At 35.8% G+C, this 22484-nt stretch overlaps 1 protein-coding gene across 1 annotated transcript; it reads right to left on the bottom strand.

Moving 5' to 3' along the window:
• Positions 1 to 10496: 10496 nt before the first annotated feature.
• Positions 10497 to 19772, bottom strand: LOC143339319 (G2/M phase-specific E3 ubiquitin-protein ligase-like). The gene is made up of 11 exons (XM_076760489.1): positions 19736 to 19772; positions 18453 to 18565; positions 17570 to 17879; positions 17165 to 17250; positions 17028 to 17080; positions 14524 to 14825; positions 14215 to 14393; positions 13786 to 13955; positions 12340 to 12584; positions 11598 to 11649; positions 10497 to 10545 (listed from the first exon to the last, which is right to left on the bottom strand). Exons 1-11 carry the CDS (start codon positions 19770 to 19772, stop codon positions 10497 to 10499), a joined length of 1596 nt encoding a protein of 531 aa, XP_076616604.1.
• Positions 19773 to 22484: the final 2712 nt, after the last annotated feature.

Raw genomic sequence — 22484 nt, forward strand, 5'->3', positions numbered from 1 at the left:
TAGAATGTTGAAGAACATTCCATTCTAGAATAATCACGAACATTCCATTCTAGAATTTTCAAACGTTTCATTTTATGGTGTTCAGGAAAGTTCCATTCTAGAATTTTCATTCAAACAACGTTCTGGAATTCTGACAAACATTCCATTCTAGAACTGTCAAAAATGTGAATTAGAATGTTGGCGAACATTACATTCCAGAACTGTCAAACATGTGATTTAGAATGTTGACGAACATTCCATTTTAGAATGGTCAGACATGTGATTTCGAATGTTGACGAACATTCCATTCTAGAATTGTCAAACATGTGATTTAGAATGTTGACAAACATTCCATTCCAGAATGGTCAGACATTGTTATTAGAATGTCAGCGAACATTACATTCTAGAATTGTCAAACATGTGATTTAGAATGTTGACGAACATTCCATTCTAGAATGGTCAGACATGTGATTTAGAAGGTTGACGAACATTCCATTCTAGAACGTTGACAAATATTCCATTCTAGAATTTTCAAACATTCAAACAACGTCCTGGAATTCTGACGAACTTTCCATTCTAGAATGTTGACAAACATTCCATTCTAGAATTGTCAAACATGTGATTTAGAATTTGACGAACATTCCATTCTATAATGGTCAGACATTGCTTTTAGAATGTCGGCTAACATTCCATTCTAGAATTGTCAGACAATGTGATTTAGAATGATCACAAACTTTCCATTCTAGAATTGTCAAACGTGTGATTTAGAATGTTGACTAACATTCCATTCTAAAATGTTGACAAACATTCCATTCTAGAATTTTCAAACATTCAAACAACCTTCTGGAATTCTGACGAACATTCCATTCTAGAACTGTCAAAAATGTGATTCAGAATGTTGGCGAACATTACATTCTAGAATTGTTAAACAAGTGATTTAGAATGTTGACAAACATTCCATACCAGAATGGTCATAAAATGTGATTTAGAATTATCACGAACATTCCATTCCAGAATGGTCAAACATTGTTTTTAGAATGTTGGCGAACATTCCATTCTAGAATTATCAAACATGTGATTTAGAATGTTGACGAACATTCCATTCTAGAACTGTCAAGCATTGCTATTAGGATGTTGACGAACATTCCATTCTAGTATTGTCAAACATGTGATTTCGAATGTTGACAAAAATTCCATTCCAGAATGGTCAGACATTGCTATTAGAATGTCGGCGAACATTACGTTCTAGAATTGTCAAACGTGATTTAGAATGTTGACGAACATTCCATTCTAGAATGGACAGACATTGCTTTTAGAATGTCGGCTAACATTCCGTTCTAGAATTGTCAAACGTGATTTAGAATGTTGACGAACATTCCATTCCAGAATGGTCAGACATTGCTTTTAGAATGTCAGCTAACATTCCATTCTAGAATTGTCAAACATGTAATAAAGAATGTTGACGAACATTCCATTTCAGAATGGTCAAACATTGTTTTGAGAATGTTGGCGAACATTCCATTCTAGAATTGTTAAACATGTGATTTAGAATGTTGACGAACATTCCATCCTAGAACTGTCAAGCATTGCTATTAGGATGTTGACGAACATTCCATTCTAGTATTGTCAAACATGTGATTCAGAAGGCTGGCGAACATTATATTCTAGAACTGTCAAACATGTGATTTAGAATGTTGGCGAACATTCCATTCTATAATAGTCAGACATTATTTTTAGAATGTCGGCGAACATTCCATTCTAGAATATTCAGACAATGTGATTTAGAATGATCACGAACATTCCATTCTAGAATTGTCAAAAATGTGATTTAGAATGTTAGCGAACATTCCATTCTAAAATGGTCAGACATTGCTTTTAGAATGTCGGCGACCATTCCATTCTAGAATTGTCAAACATGTGATTTAGAATTTTGACAAACATTCCATTCCAGAATGGTCAGACATTGCTATTAGAATGTCGGCGAACATTACATTCTAGAATTGTCAAACGTGATTTAGAATGTTGACGAACATTCCATTCTAGAATGGTCAGACATTGCTTTTAGAATGTCGGCTAACATTCCGTTCTAGAATTGTCAAACATGTGATTTAGAATGTTGACCAACATTCCATTCCAAAATGATCAGACATTGCTATTAGAATATTGGCGAACATTCCATTCTAGAATTGTCCAACATGTGATTTAGAATGTTGAAGAACATTCCATTCTAGAATGATCACGAACATTCCATTCTAGAATTGTCAGACATTGCTTTTAGAATGTCGGCGACCATTCCATTCTAGAATTGTCAAACATGTGATTTAGATTGTTGACAAACATTCCATTCCAGAATGGTCAGACATTGCTATTAGAATGTCGGTGAACATTACATTCTAGAATTGTCAAAATGTGATTTAGAATGTTGACGAACATTCCATTCTAAAATGGTCAGACATTGCTTTTAGAATGTCGGCGAACATTCCATTCTAGAATTGTCAAACATGTGATTTAGAATGTTGACGAACATTCCATTCTAGAATGGTCAGACATTGCTTTTATAATGTCGGCTAACATTCCGTTCTAGAATTGTCAAACATGTAATTTAGAATGTTGACGAATATTCCATTCCAAAATGATCAGACATTGCTATTAGAATATTGGCGAACATTCCATTCTAGAATTGTCCAACATGTGATTTAGAATGTTGAAGAACATGCCATTCTAGAACTATCAAACATGTGATTTAGAATGTTAACGAACATTCTATTCCAGAATCATCAGATATTATTTTCAGAATGTCGGCGAACATTCCATTCTAGAATTGTCAAAAATGTGATTTAGAATGGTGACGAACATTCCATTCCAGAATGGTCAAACATTGCTTTTAGAATGTCGGCGAACATTCCATTCTAGAATTGTCAAACGTGATTTAGAATGTTGACGAACATTCCATTCCAGAATGGTCAGACATTGCTTTTAGAATGTCAGCTAACATTCCATTCTAGAATTGTCAAACATGTAATAAAGAATGTTGACGAACATTCCATTTCAGAATGGTCAAACATTGTTTTGAGAATGTTGGCGAACATTCCATTCTAGAATTGTTAAACATGTGATTTAGAATGTTGACGAACATTCCATCCTAGAACTGTCAAGCATTGCTATTAGGATGTTGACGAACATTCCATTCTAGTATTGTCAAACATGTGATTTCGAATGTTGACAAAAATTCCATTCCAGAATGGTCAGACATTGCTATTAGAACGTTGGTGAACATTCCATTCTAGAATTGTCAGACATTGCTTTTAGAATGTCGGCGACCATTCCATTCTAGAATTGTCAAACATGTGATTTAGAATGTTGACAAACATTCCATTCCAGAATGTTCAGACATTGCTATTAGAATGTCGGCGAACATTACATTCTAGAATTGTCAAACGTGATTTAGAATGTTGACGAACATTCCATTCTAGAATGGACAGACATTGCTTTTAGAATGTCGGCTAACATTCCGTTCTAGAATTGTCAAACATGTGATTTAGAATGTTGACGAACATTCCATTCCAAAATGATCAGACATTGCTATTAGAATATTGGCGAACATTACATTCTAGAATTGTCCAACATGTGATTTAGAATGTTGAAGAACATTCCATTCTAGAATAATCACGAACATTCCATTCTAGAATTTTCAAACGTTTCATTTTATGGTGTTCAGGAAAGTTCCATTCTAGAATTTTCATTCAAACAACGTTCTGGAATTCTGACAAACATTCCATTCTAGAACTGTCACAAATGTGAATTAGAATGTTGGCGAACATTACATTCCAGAACTGTCAAACATGTGATTTAGAATGTTGACGAACATTCCATTCTAGAAAGGTCAGACATGTGATTTCGAATGTTGACGAACATTCCATTCTAGAATTGTCAAACATGTGATTTAGAATGTTGACAAACATTCCATTCCAGAATGGTCAGACATTGTTATTAGAATGTCAGCGAACATTACATTCTAGAATTGTCAAACATGTGATTTAGAATGTTGACGAACATTCCATTCTAGAATGGTCAGACATGTGATTTAGAAGGTTGACGAACATTCCATTCTAGAATGTTGACAAATATTCCATTCTAGAATTTTCAAACATTCAAACAACGTCCTGGAATTCTGACGAACTTTCCATTCTAGAATGTTGACAAACATTCCATTCTAGAATTGTCAAACATGTGATTTAGAATTTGACGAACATTCCATTCTATAATGGTCAGACATTGCTTTTAGAATGTCGGCTAACATTCCATTCTAGAATTGTCAGACAATGTGATTTAGAATGATCACAAACTTTCCATTCTAGAATTGTCAAACGTGTGATTTAGAATGTTGACTAACATTCCATTCTAAAATGTTGACAAACATTCCATTCTAGAATTTTCAAACATTCAAACAACCTTCTGGAATTCTGACGAACATTCCATTCTAGAACTGTCAAAAATGTGATTCAGAATGTTGGCGAACATTACATTCTAGAATTGTTAAACAAGTGATTTAGAATGTTGACAAACATTCCATACCAGAATGGTCATAAAATGTGATTTAGAATTATCACGAACATTCCATTCCAGAATGGTCAAACATTGTTTTTAGAATGTTGGCGAACATTCCATTCTAGAATTATCAAACATGTGATTTAGAATGTTGACGAACATTCCATTCTAGAACTGTCAAGCATTGCTATTAGGATGTTGACGAACATTCCATTCTAGTATTGTCAAACATGTGATTTCGAATGTTGACAAAAATTCCATTCCAGAATGGTCAGACATTGCTATTAGAACGTTGGTGAACATTCCATTCTAGAATTGTCAGACATTGCTTTTAGAATGTCGGCGACCATTCCATTCTAGAATTGTCAAACATGTGATTTAGAATGTTGACAAACATTCCATTCCAGAATGGTCAGACATTGCTTTTAGATTGTCGGCGAACATTCCATTCTAGAATTGTCAAACGTGATTTAGAATGGTGACGAACATTCCATTCCAGAATCATCAGACATTGTTTTTAGAATGTTGGCGAACATTCCATTCTAGAATTTTCAAACGTCTCATTTTATGGTGTTCAGGAAAGTTCCGTTCTACAATTTTCATTCAAACAACGTTCTGGAATTCTGACGAACATGCCATTCTAGAATCGTCAGAAATTGTTTTTAGAATGTCGGCGAACATTCCATTCTAGAATTGTCAAACATGTGTTTCAGATTGGTGACAAACATTCCATTCCAGAATCGTCAGACATTGTTTTTAGGATGTTGTCGAAAATTCCATTCTAGAATTGTCAAACATGTGATTTAGTATGTTGACGAACATTCCATTAGAATGTTGACGAACATTCCATTCCAGAATGGTCAGACATTGCTATTAGAACGTTGGCGAACGTTGTTTGAATGTTTGAAAATTCTAGAATGGAATGTTCAACAACATTCTAAACACGATGTCTGACGATTCTGGAATGGAATCTTGGTCAACATTCTAATGGAATGTTCGTCAACATTCTAATAGCAATGTCTGACGATTCTGGAATGGAATCTTGGTCAACATTCTAATGGAATGTTCACCAACATTCTAATAGCAATGTCTGACGATTCTGGAATGGAATGTTCGTCAACACCCTAATAGCAATGCTTGATAGTTCTAGAATGGAATGGTCGTCAGAATTCCAGAACGTTGTTTGAATGTTTGAAAATTCTAGAATGGAATGTTTTTGAACATTCTAGAATGGAATGTTTTTGAACATTCTAGAATGGAATATTCGTCAACATTCTCAATCACATGTTTGACAGGTCTAGAATGAAATGTTCGCCAACATTCTTAAAACAATGTCTGACGATTCTGGAATGGAATGTTCGTTACCACTCTAAATCACATATTTGACAATTCTAGAATGGAATGTTCGTGATCATTCTAATTCACATTGTCTGACAATTCTAGAATGGAATGTTCGCCAACATTCTAGAATGGAATGTTTGTCAATATTCTAGATCACATGTTTGATAATTCTAGAAAAGAATGTTCGCCAACATTCTATTAGCAATGTCTGACCATTCTGGAATGGAATGTTCATCAACATTCTCAATCACATGTTTGACAATTCTAGAATGGAATGTTCGTCAACATCCTAATAGCAATGCTTGACAGTTCTAGAATGAAATGTTCGCCAACATTCTAAATCACATTTTTGACAATTCTGGAATGGAATGTTAGTGTTCATTCTCAATCACATTGTCTAAAATTCTAGAATGGAATGTTAGCCAACATTCTAAAACCAATGTCTGACGATTCTAGAATGGAATGTTCTTCAACATTCTAATGGAATGTTTGTCAACGTTCTAAATCGCATGTTTGACAATTCTAGAATGGAATGTTCGCCAACATTCTAAAAACAATGTCTGACGATTCTGGAATGGAATGTTCGTCAACATTCTAAAAGCATTGTCTCACCATTCTAGAATGGAATGTTCATCAACATTCTAAATTACATTGTCTTATAATTCTAGAATGGAATGTTCGCCAACATTCTAAAAACAATGTCTGACGATTCTGGAATAGAATGTTCGTCAACATTCTAATGGAATGTTCGTCAACATTCTAAATCACATCTTTGACAATTCTAGAATGGAATGTTTGCCAACATTCTAAGAACAATGTCTGACCATTCTGGAATGGAATGTTCGTCAACATTCCAAATCACATGTGTGACCATTCTGGAATGGAATGTTCGTCAACATTCCAAATCACATGTGTGACAATTCTAGAATGGAATGTTCGTCAACATCCGAACAGCAATGCTTGACAGTTCTAGAATGGAATGTTTGTCAGAATTCCAGAACATTGTTTGAATGTTTGAAAATTCTAAAATGGAATGATTGTGAACATTCTAGAATTAAATGTTCGCTGACATTCTAAATCACATTGTCTGACGATTCTGGAATGTAATGTTCTTCAACATTCTAAATCACATGTTTGACAATTCTAGAATCAAATGTTCGCTGACATTCTAAAAGCAATGTCTGACGATTCTGGAATGTAATGTTCGCCAACATTCTAAAAGCAATGTCTGACCATTCTAGAATGTAATGTTCGTCAACATTCTAAATCACATGTTTGACAGTTCTAGAATGTAATGTTCGCCAACATTCTAAATCACATTGTTGACAATTCTAGAATGGAATGTTCGTGATCATTCTAAATTACATTCTCTGACAATTCTTGAGTGGAATGTTCGTGATAATTCTAAATTACATTCTCTGACAATTCTAGAATGGAATGTTCGCCAACATTCTAAAAACAATGTCTGACGATTCGGGAATGGAATGTTCGCCAACATTCTATAAACAATGTTTGACCATTTTGGAATGGAATGTTCGTCAACATTCTAAATCACATGTTTGACAATTCTAGAATGGAATGTTCGCTATCATTCTAAAAACAATGTCTGACGATTCTGGAATGGAATGTTCGTCAAAATTTAAAATCACATGTTGACAATTCTAGAATGGAATGTTCGCCAACATTCTAAAAGCAATGTCTGACCATTCTGGAATGGAATGTTCGTCAACATTCTAAATCACATATTTGACAGTTCTAGAATGTAATGTTCACCAACATTCTAAATCACATTTTTGACAATTCTAGAATGGAATGTTTGCCAACATTCTAAAAACAATGTCTGACAATTCTGGAATGGAATGTTCGTCAACATTCTAAATCACATGTTTGACAATTCTAGAATGAAATGTTCGCCAACATTCTAAAAACAATGTCTGGCGATTCTGGAATGGAATGTTCGTCAACATTCTAAATCACATTTTTGACAATTCTAGAATGGAATGTTCGTGATCATTCTAAATCACATTTTCTGACGATTCTGGAATGGAATGTTCGTCAACATTCTGAAAGCATTGTCTGACCATTCTATAATGGAATGTTCGTCAACATTCTAAATTACATTGTCTGATAATTCTAGAATGGAATGTTCTCCAACATTCTAAAAACAATGTCTGACGATTCTGGAATAGAATGTTCGCCAACATTCTAATGGAATGTTCGTCAACATTCTAAATCACATCTTTGACAATTCTAGAATGGAATGTTCGTCAACATCCTAATAGCAATGCTTGACAGTTCTAGAATGGAATGTTCGTCAGAATCCCCGAACGTTGTTTGAATGTTTCAAAATTCTAGAATGGAATGTTCGTCAACATTCTGGAATGGAATATTCTTCAACATTCTAAATCACATGTTTGACAATTCTAGAATGAAATATTCGCTGACATTCCAAAAGCATTCCAAAAGCAATGTTTGACGATTCTGGAATTTAATGTTCGCCAACATTCTAAAAACAATGTCTGACAATTCTAGAATGGAATGTTCGTCAACGTTCTAAATCACATGTTTGACAATTCTAGAATGTAATGTTCGCCAACATTCTAAATCACATTTGTGAAAATTCTAGAATGGAATGTTTGTCAACATTCTAGAATGGAATGTTTGTCAACATTCTAAATCACATGTTTGACAATTCTAGAATGAAATGTTCACTGACATTCTAAAAGCAAAGTCTGACGATTCTGGAATGTAATGTTCTTCAACATTCTAAATCACATGTTTGACAATTGTAGAATGAAATGTTCGCTGACATTCCAAAAGCATTCCAAAAGCAATGTTTGACGATTCTGGAATGTAATGTTTGCCAACATTCTAAAAGCAATGTCTGACCATTCTAGAATGGAATGTTCTTCAACATTCTAAATCACATGTTTGACAATTCTAGAATGGAATGTTCGCCAACATTCTAGAAGGGAATGTTCGTCAACATTCTAAATCATATGTTTGACAATTCTAGAATGTAATGTTCACCAACATTCTAAATCACATTTTTGACAATTCTAGAATGGAATGTTCGTGATCATTCTAAATCACATTGTCTGACATTTCTGGAATGGAATGTTCTCCGACATTCTAAAAGCAATGTCTGACCATTCTAGAATGGAATGTTCTTCAACATTCTAAAAACAATGTCTGACAGTTCTAGAATGGAATGTTCGCCAACATTCTAAATCACATGTTTGACAATTCTAGAATGGATTGTTCGTGATCATTCTAAATCACATTGTCTGACATTTCTAGAATGGAATGTTCGCCAACATTCTAAAAGCAATGTCTGACCATTCTAGAATGGAATGTTCGTCAACATTCTAAATCACATGTTTGACAGTTCTAGAATGGAATGTTCGCCAACATTCTATAAGCAATGTCTGACCATTCTAGAATGGAATGTTCGTCAACGTTCTAAATCACATGTTTGACAGTTCTAGAATGTAATGTTCGCCAACATTCTAAATCACATTTTTGACAATTCTAGAATGGAATGTTCGTCAACATTCTAAATCACATTGTCTGGCATTTATAGAATGGAATGTTCGCCAACATTCTAAAAGCAATGTCTGACCATTCTAGAATGGAATGTTCTTCAACATTCTAAATCATATGTTTGACAATTCTAGAATGTAATGTTCGCCAACATTCTAAATCACATTTTTGACAATTCTAGAATGAAATGTTCGCTAGCATTCTAAAAACTCGAATCATCGAGTCATGGTGGTCTTTTTTCAGAAGAGGGAGGTTAGTACATCTGTGTTGTTTGATGGATCAAAAGTACAGTGGAAGCTGTGTAGTGATTACCTTTGTTTCTATTACACTGATCAGTGTTTATTATTAAAATCTCCGTATTTGTCATTGTGATTATTATTAATGTTCTTGTTTAACTCAGGCCACTTCAACACTAAGTGATAGCCTAATAATAAACATAGGAAACCATATCTTTCCCAAGGTTATTGAAGCACTATTGTTGTGATAATCATATGGTATACATTATTTCTCTGTGATGCTTTTGTTAAGCCGTATCCACATTTAAACGGTGTTGTTTGTTTGTAAGCCTCTTTGAGCACTTGTAAAAGCGCATTATAAATAAAAATGAATTATTATTTATTATAATGCATCCCCAGGTCTCAGTTTTGGATGGACTTGTTTGGAGACCTAAGAGACTCCGGACTCTTCAATGGCAGCCACGAACACCAGTGCTTACTGAGATTTTGCTTCAGTAATGTTCTGCAGCAAGACCTGGATGAATGTATCGACCTATGGAACAAGCACCGGATTCGACCAAGCAGACATGCATCATGTCCAGGAGGGATTCCGAATGAACTGTATCTCTTGCCTCACAGGTAGTAATTATCATATACATTACAAAAAATGCATGGTGTTGTGGCATAGCCTAAACTGGGATACATTTGGACAATTGTACATGTTGGTATAATCCATTCTTGAATTTAGATGCTATCTGTCTCGACCATCGTTTACAAATTTCTGTTCATCAACAAGCAAACAAATCTAACAATGATCATTTCAAACCTTGTCCTTTATATCATTGTATCATCTAATTTTGCAGATTTGGTTCAAGGGACTGTGGATTCGCCGTTGAAGACAGGGAACTGGATGTGTTTCCTGAGGCAAGGCAAGTGATTGATTTAAGCGGTGATCCAGAAATCGAGGAATACCTACAACAGGCAGTGGAACAACACGGACTACAACAGCCACAAGACTGGAAGACAGCCTCAGAACTGTACATCACTCTGAAGGAAATAGCTGGGCTATAGATATGGACTATTGGAACCCCTGTTTCTACCTTTCTTAGGTATCCCACATTAACATGGACATATTAAGACAATATTTTCCTTTTTTCCTTATTTAGTGTTCTGCTTTAATGCATCTTAATGCTTATCAGTAAATGACTGGTGGACTATACAAGCCTGAGTTTTGAAAAACACATCCCATTCATAAATGTGATCCGACATTTACAAATTGCTTCAAGCGATAAATTACAGGATAATATCCCACAAGTGGTTATTTTTTTGTTTTTTTTAATTTTATTCTGATTCAATGTTCATGTAAACATCAGTTACTTACAAAAGCATTTGTTCTGATTTTACATTGTTTTTTTAAATATATGCAGAGCTGTAAAAAACAGGAAACAGCAAAAATAAATAAAAATCAGGACACCGCTCTGAGATATTTATTGATAAGATATCCAAGTAGCTATGCAAGTAGCTAACTGCACAGATTTGAACAACGTACAGAAGAACTCACACGGGTGAACAATTACTTTAATACATGACACGTCCCAAATGGCCTTTTAACAAGAGAGGCAGTACAGTAACTGATACTAACAGGCAAACATGGCCTTGTAAGGTATTATTCTGACCAGAGAGTTGAGAAAAATAAAAGACAAAAAATAAATAAAACGGAGCCTAAATCAAGCCATAGCTCAAACCACTTTTAATAAAGTGATTATACATCCAAGTCCCTTTGGCAACTAAAAACACCCAAAGCCTGGCGCATTTTGGATGCTGAACTCCATATTCGTCTTAAAGACACTGTAGGAGTCGAGTAGTGGGAGCTTGAGTGTGTTTGAACATGTGGTTGCCATTGGAAACGGCGAATCACTTAAAAACTCTATACTTGGAGGGGGTGTTATTCCCACTGGTGGCAGTGCTGACAATCCAGTGGCAAACATCAGCACATCTGGGAGGGACACAGCCATCACTTTATCTAAAAAGAGAAAGTCAACATTGTAGTAGTGCATTGACACTGCATTATCCAAAAACATAAAGTGACTCATTAGCTCTATATTTCATTAATAAACTAAAACTTACAAATATGACTGCACTATACAAATCATATACTGTACAGTCGTGGAAAAAAATAAGAGACCACTTGAAAACGATGAGTTTCTCTGGTTTTACAATTTATAGGTAGGTGTTTGAGTGAAATGAACATTTGTTTTATTCTATTAACTACTGACAACATTTCACCCAAAATTTAAATGAAAATACTGTCATTTAGAGCATTTATTGGCAGAAAATGACAACTAGTCAAAATAACCAAAAATATTAAGTCTTTTCAGACCTCGAATAAGGCAAAGACAACATATTCATATTCATTCCTAAACAACACAACATAAATATTTTAACTTAGGGGTTTATACATCAACTTTAGTGGGATGATGTTTAATCCCAGCAGTGGTTTTTATGATCTTCCTATAAAACCAGATGTGTTTCAGGCGATCACCTAATCAGTGTCTTATTAAGTAGAATGCTTTGTGTTTGTGTTGGTATTTTAAAAAAAACTAGAATGAAATGAGTACCGTACATGTAGAGATGCTTTTAAAGAAACATTAGTAAAAGTGGTCTCTTAAATGTTTTCCGCCACTGTATATCTAACAAAACAGCCATGACAAACCTTCACAGTCCAGCAGAAAATCAGCCCAAAATCCGATTACTTTGGTCTCTCTCAGCCACCTGTTGCTTCCCTTTGTGCTGAAGTCTGGTCTGAACAGGTCTTCTATTTCTGCAGCAGTCAGGGTCTTGGCAGAATAGCACAGGAGAGGAGCAAGCACACCAGGATGCTGCTGGAGTGAAGCCAAAAACTGCAGACTAGCCAGTCCATCTGCAGAAAACTGCAGACTAGCCAGTCCATCTTTGAATCTATTAAGGACAATTATTGTGTTAAGACATAGGTGGGGTTTATCAGGTCTGACAGAAAACAATACTACCAAACATATAGCAACAATGTATGCAAATATACTTACAGATAAGACTTTTAATTGAATATATTTTTAAAAAACAAAAACAGAAACTGCATACTCACAATGCTGTACACTTGTTGAGTATGCCTGAAGGAGGTCACAGACCGAAAGCTTGCACAAATAAATTAATGATTGCACAGCACTGAGTGTGTGGTTGCTGTTTTTGTTTTTTTAATGTCAAAGTTCAGCTCAGAAGAATCTTGCCCAGAGATGAGCGGTGGCTTTTTTTCACAATTGAATATATTTTGACATAAATTCAGATTGTATAATCTCATGCCTATAGGTAAAGTAGATTGTTTATATGGGATCATACAGACAACATTTCATAGTGTACAGAAATTAGTTGTGATGTCAAAAAAGGAGAGATCATCATGATTTGGACTTCTCCCCTAAAAATCTTGCTTTCACATTGTAAGAAACAGAAATGTGCTAAACAAAGCACAATCATTTATTTGAGCACTAAGTACACAAAGGAAAAATGGACAGATAAGCCGGATGGTATTTGAGGGTCAAAGGGAGCATAACCTGAGCTGATAATTACTGAACCTTTATGGTTTCAAACAGCTGATTAGTTTCATTAGTACTAGCTGGTTACTCTAGGTAATTATGTATAATGAATAGAAATAAACCAGGGGAGCTCAAATATGTTTCGCCATGTCAAAAGGTACATAAGACAGAACTTTCAATTGAATCTCATGGACATGCTCATTTAAAAGTTAAATATTTGTCTTTAACAAAGTTTAGTCAGTGTCAGACTGTACTTCATGATTTACACACATGTACTTTGTGGATCATAAAAGTGATGAAACCTAAAATTAGATAGTATTGTTCAATACATTAAAATGTTTTGTCCAGCATTTCCCTGAAGGGGACAAAAAGAGGACATTCCAACAGAAGATTGCCCTTTTACAATCTAATCCAGTAATAATGCTCCTCAATCCTGCTATTTCAGAAATACCTGGTGGCACTGTCTCACAATGTGTCAGTGGCTCCAGTGATATGCAATTGGTAATACTGATTGAATGTTTGATTAGTTAAAAACTAAACTGTTGCATTTTTGGATGATTGTTGCCAAAAAAAAAAAGGGTTTTAAATATTACCGTTGAATGGCAAAGTGGTTGCGGTCTATAATGTACCATTTGAGGTACTCCTCCACGAGTGTATGCTTCTCACAAACTTTGACATGTCGGAAGCATCCAGCTGTTTGGAACATTGTGCTGTTTTGCAAAATTAGATTTTGCAAAGACTCCTCCGATTCTGCTTCCTGGACCTGTTTAAAAGACATTAATTATAAGGCCAACCCCAAAACATCCATGCTTGTTTACTCTTCTCCTTGATGAATACAAATCTAGCATTAAAAAAAAAAGATGAAATGACTTTTACATCTCGTTGAAAGTGGAAATCAGCGGAAGTGGAAATCTGTCCCTTTACATAAGTACAACTTATCATCTCTTGAGTCTAGTCTTACTTTAAATTAAAGATATGATTTTAAGGTGTCCTTCCTTCCTTGAGTCCAAATAATTTTCTACCTGATGTAGAGCTCTCCCTATTTCCTCATCTTTTACATCTTCCACAGTGGCGCTGAAACTTGGCTTCCCTATTATGTGGTTGACAAGGTCCTTTGAGAGGAAATGTGGTGCTGGCCCTCCATGTACGATGGATACAGCAATCATCTTGCCTGCAAGATAGTACTCATCTTCCCTGACAGCTGTTATAGAGAGTACAGAATTATCATACATAATACATAGCATCTATATCAGTGGAGGATTTAAAAAAAAAAAAAAGAAGAAAAAAATTATCTAAAACTTATCATTTTAAAATAATGACAAAAAACCCACCTGTGGGATTGTACACAAGATAGCGTCTTTCTGGAGGTCCATCAAAGATGGGATGATTTCTCAGGTGATTTATTAGAAGTGTGAGGAATTCCCGCCTCGGCCCACCTGTGTCCAACCCTTCTTCAAAGGACCCTGCATCATCTGTGAACTTCACAAAGATGTCACTGTTTTCGGAGTATGAGCTGCGTCGAAAGCCTCTTACGGCTCCATCCCATACATCAGATCTCGATATATTGAACCTGCTGACTTTCTTGTGGTCAATTGCAAGTGCCAAATTTGCAATTATTTCAGAGGCCTGCACACTCGTGGGTCTAGAAAAAAGCGAGAAACATATTTTAGACATAAAAAATAGATTCAAAGTACAGTAGCTACTTTACTAAACAAAAATCTTTCATTCCATATTCACAGACTATATCCTGACATGTAATTGACACGAGAGACACTGATAAGTCAATCTCTAAAAGAATGAGCAAGTTTTTTATTCTTATTATCTTAATTCCAATGGACTCTCTTCAAACACACATCTCAACATTTGGACCTGATTCAAGTAGTTACAGGCAGAGAATGTCAGATTGGTTTTCGTTTTAATGAGTCCTCACATTTGTATAATTCAATTTTGGACAGAGTAGAGAGCTCGTTAATTTTCTACTTGTGTCTATGTGACTCACTCTGATTCTTTTGAGGGCATGTCCTTTGTTTCCTCAAGAGCGACAACTTCATCTTCATCATCGTCAATGACGATAGGTGCAAAGAGGTCGGTGTACTTCCTGCAAAAGAAAGACATTATGTGCACATAATGTAATTATAGACACACAAATGCATATCCAATCAAATCAAACCAATCAAATTGTTGACAAGCTCTTCCAGTTTAAACTCAATATCTAACCTTTGTCAGGAGAGAAATGTGTTTACCCCTCAATAATGTTTCTGATATTTTGTCTACCAATCTATATATAATTACACAAAACACACCTGTAACAGGAGCTCTCGCCGTCAAGACATCTGGAGGTTCTTGGATAAGTATGCTCCTCATCCAAGTGTATAGTCTGAACGTTAAGAAATGTAGAAACAGGATATTCAATAAAATGACAACATAATTATGTGACAAACTCTATGGATTACTTAAAGGGGATAGTTCAACATTTTGGCAAAGTTGTCTATTGCAATAATAATGAGTAGGTATATTACCAGTGCCTGTTGTTTTGAGAGTCATGAAGCACAGATGCGAGCTGCTCAGTGAATACAATGGAGTTGTACAGTATAGGTCACTCTAAACTAATCAAATACACAATCATATGATTCCAAAATGCTCTTATGGACAAGGTGTGTTCACAAAGCACTGTGCATCTCTGCCTCCAGGCTCTCAAAACAAAAGGCACTGATATTTACAGGGAATGTACCTGCTTATATGACTAATGATGATTAATGCGATAAGCAAAATTGCCAAAATATTCAACTATCCCTTTAAGGAGGTGAGATAATGAAAAACAGGAGATGATGTTCAGTGGACACACTTTCACATTCACATTTCCCTGTTTACTTTTATTCTTGCTAATTTAAGTGAAATGTGGTACAATTGCCAATTCAAAAAACTGCATGATGCAAACATATGGCATGATTTACACAATTGACAAGAAAGAAAAAAAAATCAACATGCTAAAGTACTGAGTTTATCTTTGTCATATGTGCTTCTGTGTTCTTTGAAGAGGATATCTGAAGCGATCTTTGATGCATCTACGATCATCTAACTCTCCATATACCTTTTCGATTTCTTAAGTCTGGCACATTCACAAAAGGCTTGTAGTTAACAGTCAATCTGAAGTGGCTTTATATTCCCCCTGAATGAAAAGCAAAGCTTAGAAACACACAACTGCAATAAACATAACAATATGATTATGAGTTTACTTCAATAGACTGTGGCCTAAAGGTCTAAATGTAATCATAACATCAAAAACAGATGGTGGACGATGGCTCCTCTCTCTTTACTGCAGGATGGAGAGATATAGAGGATATTTTGTACCCACAGCCATCAGACTTTGTAATTCTTCACTGAATGGTAGATGAGCTGCCAGAAGTGAATTTCCCATAGAGGATCAATTAAGTTATTGTTACCTTATTAGACCATATAATAGTTACATTTATGGTGTCTATGTAAACATTTAGCTATTGTTTTGTTTCATACCTAAAGTCATGGAACAGTGAGGAAGATAGAGATTCTATGTAACTAATACTCCATTACCTGATGTACTTCAGTAGAGAGTGACAACCCCCCAGCACCATTCCTGAGAGGTCAAAAAAGCATAAATCACAGTGTAATCCAAAATATATTGGTGACATTGCAAAACCAGACAAACATTGATTTATTGAAGTAGCAATGCATTTGCATATAATAAACATTACAAGAACAACAAATTACAAAGCTATGTCAATAGCGAATAAATATGTATGCAAATGCAGTAAAATCTAAATTTTCAATGGCAAGCGCACACACACCAACTACTTACACCTTGTCAGGTTCTTTGTGTACAGGAGTGCTTTTGTGATGAGGTTCAAATGGCTGTAGTAAAGACATAATTTAATTCACACAGGGGCAGGTTAATCACAAAAATTATCACTCAAATATGTTTTAAATTACACTCACCAATGTATCAGCAAGATCAAACTCTCTTGATGTTGTTTTTATCACAATCTCAGGGTCGGAGTCAGATGTGGCTGGCAATTCTCCAACTGAAAAACATGAAAATAAGCTCACCTCAATTAATCTTTCCCAACGTTCTCTTATGTAAACAGTTCTTTTTTTGTGGTTGCTGTGTTCTCTCAACATTACTCTAAATAAGGTCTTAAGTCAAACTACACAGGCTTTGAGTCTAATCTAGAGGATTGTTTGGCATTTTACATAATACTAGGTGTAGTGTTTTGTTAAAACTGTGAAGCAAAAAATGTGTAGTATAATTCTGTAGGAGTGATGACTGACCAACATATAGCATTATAGCAAGTCAAGGCATCTTTGCACTGGACACAGCCAGGTCATAACAACACAGTTTACCTTCCCCAAAGTCTTTTTTCTGGCAGATAAAAATGGTGATCCGCTGATATGACTTGCCAATTGCCTCCTTGTATGCTTTTAGAGTAAATGGTCTTTGTGTCCCAGGGATATTAATAACTTCAGAGCCATCTGGATAAAGAAGGAGGAAAGGTCCTTCATCCAGGTCTTTGTTGAAGTCCCTCATTTTCCTCACTGCCTCAGTAAGCAGATCTAGGGCAGTGATGTCAGGATGTGTAGAAAGGCAAACAGTTTTCCCACGCTGTGGCTTGAGAACACCACCCTTCCCAATGGTCATCAAACCGATATTTATCTGCAAAATAAATAAATAAAAATGGACTGTAAGTGGGTAATGTTTAAAGATCAATGTTTACTTAAAATGGTCAATAATGCTATGTTACATGTCACACTTGGATACAAAATGGACAATTATTAACTCAAAATATCACTCAAAACAGAGTGACCCACCCTTCAGTCATTATACAGTGAATTGTACAACTGAATTATGAGGTTAGAATGGAGGGTTAGTCGTAAGCTGCTGTGGGCAAACATAATTTTAAGTGCCCATCAAGCATGTCAAAAACCCAGTCAACAGCAGATTACTTTTCGATACAGGTAATTGGTAATACAATGATTTGCATGACACAGTTGCATATTCATCATAATAAGAAACTAGCAAATATGCACAAAAGTGTAAACATGACAGTATCATTATCTGAGTAATATGGTTGTGGCACAGAAGCCCATTATGCAAAAATATACTGGTCACCATAAAAATGACCCTATCATCAGGCTTACTTTTAGAGGACTGAGATGATGGAATAATGTCAACAGCTAGTTAACAGTTGTTCATTCTCACTCTGAGCTATAACCAACTTACCGGGACTTTACATATTTTCTTTGCCTTCATTTTCCCACATGAAAAGTTTTGCCTCTCTTCTGCTTTTCTCTTTCTGTACTCTAGAAAGGTCTCTAGAGTAGGGGTTTTAGTCTGTGATTCTACATGGTAGCAAAGGAAAAATATGTTACATTAGACAGACACATAAATACAGCAGTAGTCTAATGTTTTAAAGCACACAAGAAACACATTTTGACAACACATTATCTTTTGTAAAATAGGGGTGCAGTTTTGGTGACAGACAAACTGAAGCAAAAAAGTGAACAAATCTAAAAACAACACAAACAATCTTTTCTTTCTGGCCTGCAAATTTCTAAACTAAACCCTGAAGATGCTTCATCTGTCTTCAGTTTCACTGCCTACTGTATAATCTGCATCAATACATCTTTCACTCCGAACGGCAAGATTCAAGAAACACCTGTTGCCCCCCCACCCCTAGGTGACAAAACGTGTCTTATCATGTCTTTTATTTATATGCACAAACACAGACTGTCCCGTCAAAGAGAAACTGTGCAGGATTTTTCCCATGGCTATGCTATAAATTTTACCTTAATTAAAAGCTCCAGAGCAGTTGTGATACCGGTAGTTAACGTGTGACTTGTTACAGTGAGACTAGAGGCTCTCTGCCTTCCACCTGGCGTCTCATGGCTGAAAACCAACCTGTCAACATCAGTGTAGGACTGCGACACAAACGCAGTCCGTAACACGCAATCTTTGGTATATGATTGTTAAGACTAACGTTACACAGATACACACGTGGTATCATAGTATATGTTACGCAAAAAAAATTATCCACCGCAACATGAATTGATTTTTTGCCGGCTTCGTTGTAAATAAATGCACATAGACGGAAAAGCGACCAGACTTGCATAGTTTCCCTTTCACAAGTCGACCATAACCGTATTACACTTGTATGTGTATGTACTGTAACATCCGCAAAGGAATTGTCGAGTTAGCTAACTTGCTCTGGTAAGCTAACGTTACACCATCCAAAAGTAGCCTAACATAAACATTAAAGTTGCATTAACGTTGCATCCGTTTACTTACTTGAAGGTCGCGCGTGAGCGTCGCCACCGTCTTCCTGCAGCTTTTTCCCACATTCACTGCAGAAGTTAGGACTTTTTTCAAACTCTTTGCCACAATTTTGGCAAAACATAGCAGCATGTTCCTCTGTATTGCCGCTTGTCTGTCGGTGTTGTCTCTCCGGTTCAAAGGACGGACCAGTTGTTTTGTCCAATCAGCGACGATTCTTGTCCCCCGAGGGTACCTACCTTTTCCGTTTTGGTTAATGTCGTTGTGTTTTCTCATTTGCCGTTGTGTTTTCTCTTTTGCCGTTGTGTTTTCTCTTTTGCCGTTGTGTTTTGTGATTTGCAGTTGTGTTTTCTCTTTTGCCGTTGTGTTTTGTGATTTGCCGTTGTGTTTTCTCTTTTGCCGTTGTGTTTTGTGATTTGCCGTTGTGTTTTCTCTTTTGCGGTTGTGTTTTCTGATTTGCCGTTGTGTTTTCTCTTTTGCCATTGTGTTTTCTGATTTGCGGTTGTGTTTTATCTTTTGCCGTTGTGTTTTCTGATTTGCCGTCGTGTTTTCCCTTTTGCAGTTGTGTTTTCTCTTTAGCCGTTGTGTTTTCTGATTTGCCGTCGTTTTTTCTCTTTTGCCGTCGTGTTTTCTCTTTTGCCGTCGTGTTTTCTGATTTGCTGTTGTGTTTTCTCTTTTGCTGTTGTGTTTTCTGATTTGCCGTCGTGTTTTCTCTTTTGCCGTTGTGTTTTCTCTTTTGCCGTTGCGTTTTCTGATTTGCTGTTGTGTTTTCTCTTTTGCTGTTGTGTTTTCTGATTTGCCGTCGTGTTTTCTCTTTTGCCGTTGTGTTTTCTCTTTTGCCGTTGCGTTTTCTGATTTGCTGTTGTGTTTTCTCTTTTGCTGTTGTGTTTTCTGATTTGCCGTCGTGTTTTCTCTTTTGCCGTCATGTTTTCTCTTTTGCCGTTGTGTTTTCTGATTTGCTGTTGTGTTTTCTCTTTTGCTGTTGTGTTTTCTGATTTGCCGTCGTGTTTTCTCTTTTGCCGTTGTGTTTTCTCTTTTGCCGTTGCGTTTTCTGATTTGCTGTTGTGATTTGCACCTCAGGGCCACCGTAAGAATGGAATGTTCATGATCATTCTAAATCACATTCTCTGACATTTCTAGAATGGAATGTTCACCAACATTCTAAAAGCAATGTCTGACCATTCTAGAATGGAATATCCTTCAACATTCTAAATCACATTTTTGACAATTCTAGAATGGAATGTTCGTGATCATTCTAAATCACATTGTCTGACAATTCTAGAATGGAATATTCGCCAAAATTATAAAAACAATGTCTGACGATTCTGGAATGGAATGTTCGCCGACATTCTAAATCACATTTTTGACATTTCTAGAATGGAATGTTCGCCAACATTCTAAAAACAATGTCTGACGATTCTGGAATTTTGGCAAAACATAGCAGCATGTTCCTCTGTATTGCCGCTTGTCTGTCGGTGTTGTCTCTCCGGTTCAAAGGACGGACCAGTTGTTTCGTCCAATCAGCGACGATTCTTGTCCCCCGAGGGTACCTACCTTTTCCGTTTTGGTTAATGTCGTTGTGTTTTCTCTTTTGCCGTTGTGTTTTCTCTTTTGCCGTTGTGTTTTGTGATTTGCCGTTGTGTTTTCTCTTTTGCCGTTGTGTTTTGTGATTTGCCGTTGTGTTTTGTGATTTGCCGTTGTGTTTTCTCTTTTGCCGTTGTGTTTTGTGATTTGCCGTGTTTTCTCTTTTGCGGTTGTGTTTTCTGATTTGCCGTTGTGTTTTCTTTTTTGCCATTGTGTTTTCTGATTTGCCGTCGTGTTTTCTCTTTTGCCGTTGTGTTTTCTCTTTTGCCGCTGTGATTTGCACCTCAGGGCCACCGTAAGAATGGAATTTTCATGATCATTCTACATCACATTCTCTGACATTTCTAGAATGGAATGTTCACCAACATTCTAAAAGCAATGTCTGACCATTCTAGAATGGAATATCCTTCAACATTCTAAATCACATTTTTGACAATTCTAGAATGGAATGTTGATGATCATTCTAAATCACATTGTATGACAATTCTAGAATGGAATATTCGCCAACATTATAAAAACAATGTCTGACGATTCTGGAATGGAATGTTCGTCAACATTTTAAAAGCACATGTTTGACAATTCTAGAATGGAATGTTCGTCAACATTCTGAATGACATTGTCTGACAATTCTAGAATTGAATGTTCGCCAACATTCTAAAAACAATGTCTGACGATTCTGGAATGGAATGTTCGTCAACATTTTAAAAGCACATGTTTGACAATTCTAGAATGGAATGTTCGCCGAGATTCTAAAAGCAATGTCTGACGATTCTGGAATGGAATGTTCGCCAACATTCCAAATCACATTGTCTAACAATTCTAGAATGGAATGTTCGCCGACATCCTAAAAGCAATGTCTGACCATTCTGGAATGGAATTTTCGTCAACATTCTAAATCAAATGTTTGACAATTCTAGTATGGAATGTTAGTCAGAATTCCATAACGTTGTTTGAATGTTTGAAAATTCTAGAATGGAATGTTCGCCAACATTCTGAAAACAATGTCTGACGATTCTGGAATGGAATGTTCGTCAACATTCTAAATCACATTTTTGACAATTCTAGAATGGAATGTTCGCAGACATTCTAAAAGCAATGTCTGACCATTCTAGAATGGAATGTTTATCAACATTCTAAATCACATGCTTGACAATTCTAGAATGGAATGTTCTTCAGAATTCCATAACGTTGTTTGAATGTTTGAAAATTCTAGAATGGAATGTTTGTCAACATTCTAGAATGGAATGTTCACAATCATTCTAAATCACATTGTCTGACAATTCTAGAATGGAATGTTCGTCAACATTCTAAATCACGTTTGACAATTCTAGAATGGAATGTTCGCCAACATTCTAAAAGCAATGTCTGACCATTCTGGATTGGAATGTTCGTCAACATTCTAAT

The sequence above is a fragment of the Chaetodon auriga genome, chromosome 20, assembly GCF_051107435.1.
Source record: "Chaetodon auriga isolate fChaAug3 chromosome 20, fChaAug3.hap1, whole genome shotgun sequence".
In the NCBI taxonomy this organism is placed as follows: domain Eukaryota; kingdom Metazoa; phylum Chordata; class Actinopteri; order Chaetodontiformes; family Chaetodontidae; genus Chaetodon; species Chaetodon auriga.